At 50.9% G+C, this 3304-nt stretch overlaps 1 protein-coding gene across 1 annotated transcript; it reads left to right on the top strand.

Annotated features, from left to right (window-relative positions):
- Window positions 1-676: 676 nt before the first annotated feature.
- Window positions 677-2911, top strand: LOC135387332 (uncharacterized). Its single transcript, XM_064616574.1, has one exon. The coding sequence runs from the start codon at window positions 677-679 to the stop codon at window positions 2909-2911; it is 2235 nt and encodes a 744-aa protein (XP_064472644.1).
- The last annotated feature ends 393 nt before the right edge of the window (window positions 2912-3304 follow it).

Raw genomic sequence — 3304 nt, forward strand, 5'->3', positions numbered from 1 at the left:
CTTTTCTTTAGGATTTGGCCCTCTGACGTGGCAGTAATGCTCTCAAGGCAGCAATTGAGTCAGTATCACTGCGTGAGCTTATCCTCAGCAAATACATGTTATCTTTTTTTTTCTTAATTTGGACCACGCGGCTACCGTAACGCTGTTGCCCAAATGAATGAATGGATGATTTGGGGACCCCTGTCGTGGCGTAACCGCCCACAAGTCACCAATGACAAGTGTAAATGTGTTTTTTATTTTCCCTTGCTTGAAGGAAGGAGGTCATAACAAGAAAGTACAACAAAGTACAAAAAAGGGAAAAAAAAACCCGGACGCCCTTTCCTCCGGGAGACCCATAAATGATGCGAACGGGCACTTGAGCTCCTAGTGGCTTAGTCGCCCTATTACCTGATATGGGGAAACAGCTGTCCAGTGCTGGTGTGGCGACGTTTGGGAGTTATAAACATATGTTCAACGTGCACATTCGTGTTCGTGGCACATACGCGCTGATCCCTTGCATTGTAACAAAAACCGTGCCCCCCTTCCCGAACAATACTGTCATCTCCTTAAATGGCAACTGGTTTTCGGCTCTCCCGCTCAGTCTTGCACTGATTATGCCCGTCGTATGACAGGCGAAACGTCTACTTAAAGTTTGTTTGTTTGTTACGTTCAGTCGGAGTCCTCTCTTTCTTTCGTTATGTCATCTCCCGGCTTTTGGAGTATTTTCGCATCTATTCGGTCCATCCACGGCTCAGCTGCTCTAGGCAGTGTGACAGAGTACTGCGACCAAGCTATTAACATTATTCGCCTCGAGTGTCACCAACGCTTCAACCGGGAATGCCTGAAGCACAACGTCGTTCCTCAAGCGCTCAGATGTCGGCCCCTTGTGGACACCCCGTATGGCAGGAAGCTTGCTCGGGACTTCGGCATCAACTGTTTGAAGGCTCGGCTCCTCGAGAACAAGTCAAAACTCAACGACTCCCGCCACCGACTGGACTCAGCTGAAAAGGCCTTGGTACGTACCCTTCAGCCCGATGAGTTGCGACAGGTCTTCAGCGCCCGGAAACAGGCAGAGCTGCTAGAAAGAAACCAGAGGACCGAGATCCATGACCAGAAGCTGTCCCGCCTGCTGCCGAGGAAGCCTCCGGAGTATAACTGCAAAAACGTCCTCAACCTGTCATCGAAAACACTCACCGACGGGCACATGAGTCTGCTGTCGAAAGGACTGGATTTCGCTCTCGCGCCCCGTGCTGTGCCGAAACGGGAAATCATAGTGGAAATCGAAGACAGGCTTCGCCACATCAAGGACTCAACAGGTGTCAACCTAGCACGTAGCCGCATCGCCACCATCCTAAACAACGTAAGTGGGTCACCCTCCAACCTGTCTAAGCAAGAACGGTCGGCGCTGCGTGACTTGCGCTCGGACAAATCAGTCATCGTCTTGCCAGCGGATAAAGGGAAAGGCACGGTTATATTGGACACGGAGGACTACCGTACGAAGATGCAAGAGATCCTCGACGATGCTGCGCACTTCGTCCCTTTGAAGCATGACCCAACTGCTAAAGCGGAACGCTCTTTGGTGGACCACCTCCGTGAGTTAAAGAAGAAGGGCCACCTAGATGATGCCACCTACCGCCGCCTTTTCTCATCAGACGGCGCGACTCCCAGAATTTACGGCCTCCCTAAGACACAAGCCTGGGTGTCCTCTGAGACCGATTGTCTCGTTCATCGGGTCACCGACGTACAACCTGTCCAAGTATCTAGTAGAACTTGTGACTCCCGTTACCGGCAACAACAACCTGACGGTGCGCAACTCGAAGGAGTTTGTCGAGCTGGTCCGAACGCAAGCCCCCAGCAACAACGATGTCATGTGTCATTTGATGTGATGTCACTGCTTACCGACGTTCCGAAGGATCTCGCGGTACAAGTGGCGGAGGCCCGACTACGGAAGGACAGCACCCTGCCATCACGAACTTCACTCACAGTTGAAGAGGTAGCTATACTCCTGAGATTCTGCCTCAATCAAACTCATTTCACCTTCAACGGCAAGTCTTATCATGAAATCGAAGGATGCCCTATGGGAAGCCCTGTGTCAGTGACGCTGGCAAACTTGGTCATGAAGCACATTGAGGAGACGGCCATGGAACGGTTGTCCCACCCAGTTAAGTTCTACCTCCGCTACGTAGATGATACGTTCGTCATCCTAGACAGGGACCACATCGATGAATTCCACTCGGTTCTCAACTCCATTGAATCAACGATCAATTTCACGTATGAAGTTGAACAGAGCGGCAAGCTTCCTTTATTGGTTGTATGTGTATGCAGGGACAGCACGGGGAGCATCCATTCGTGTGTCTACAGAAAGACCTGCGATACCGCCACTTTCCTAAGTTTTGGCTCACATCACCCCACGGAACACAAGCGAAGTGTGGTGCCAACATTATTGCACCGTTCAGAGCAATTGTCATCTTGCAGCGAGCTACGGGCTTGTGAAGATGCGACGATCTCCGCTTCCCTGGACAGGCGAGGCTACCCACACAGGTTTATTGAGGACACCCGGAAACGTATACAGCTACGTAAACCGCAGGATGAGAACCGCTCCCGCCTGACCCGGGTCACAATTCCATACGTCAAAGGCGTTTCGGAATCTATCCGCCGGGTGCTACTTCCATTGAAAATCTGGACGACCGAAACTGCGCAGCCTCATCTCCAAGCCAAAGGACACTGTCGCCCCAGAAGACCAGTCTGGCGTGGTGTACAAGCTACAATGTCTAGGTTGCGACACGTGCTATATTGGCGAGACAGGCCGGAAAAGAATAACCCGCATAAAAGAACACAAGAGCGACGTCCGGAACGCAACACATGCCACACGGCTGAAGACCGAACTCAGCGAGCATCCTTGGAACACGGGGCATTGTTTCAACTACGATAGGTGACCTTGGCATGCGAGCAAAGACTGGGACCGAGGAAGCTCCTGGAATCGTGGCACATACACACTGATCCCTTTCATTGTAACAAAAACGGTGGCCCCCTTCCCGAACAATACTGTCATCTCCTTAAATAGCAACTGGCTGTCGGCTGTCCCGTTCAGTTCTGCATGATGATGCCCGTCGTATGACAGGCGAAACGTCTGCTTAAAGTTGGTTTGTTTGTTACGTTAAGTCGGAGTCCTCTCTTTCTTTCGTTATGTCATCTCCAGGCTTTTTGAGTATTTTCGTATCCCCATTCGCAATCACAAAATAAAGTTGTGTTAGATGTATCAATACCCGACATTGAGCATACTGGGTTTCTCTCTTTTGCACCTGATCCTCGTTTCCAATGGCAA

This window comes from Ornithodoros turicata, chromosome 1, assembly GCF_037126465.1.
Source record: "Ornithodoros turicata isolate Travis chromosome 1, ASM3712646v1, whole genome shotgun sequence".
In the NCBI taxonomy this organism is placed as follows: Eukaryota; Metazoa; Arthropoda; class Arachnida; order Ixodida; family Argasidae; genus Ornithodoros; species Ornithodoros turicata.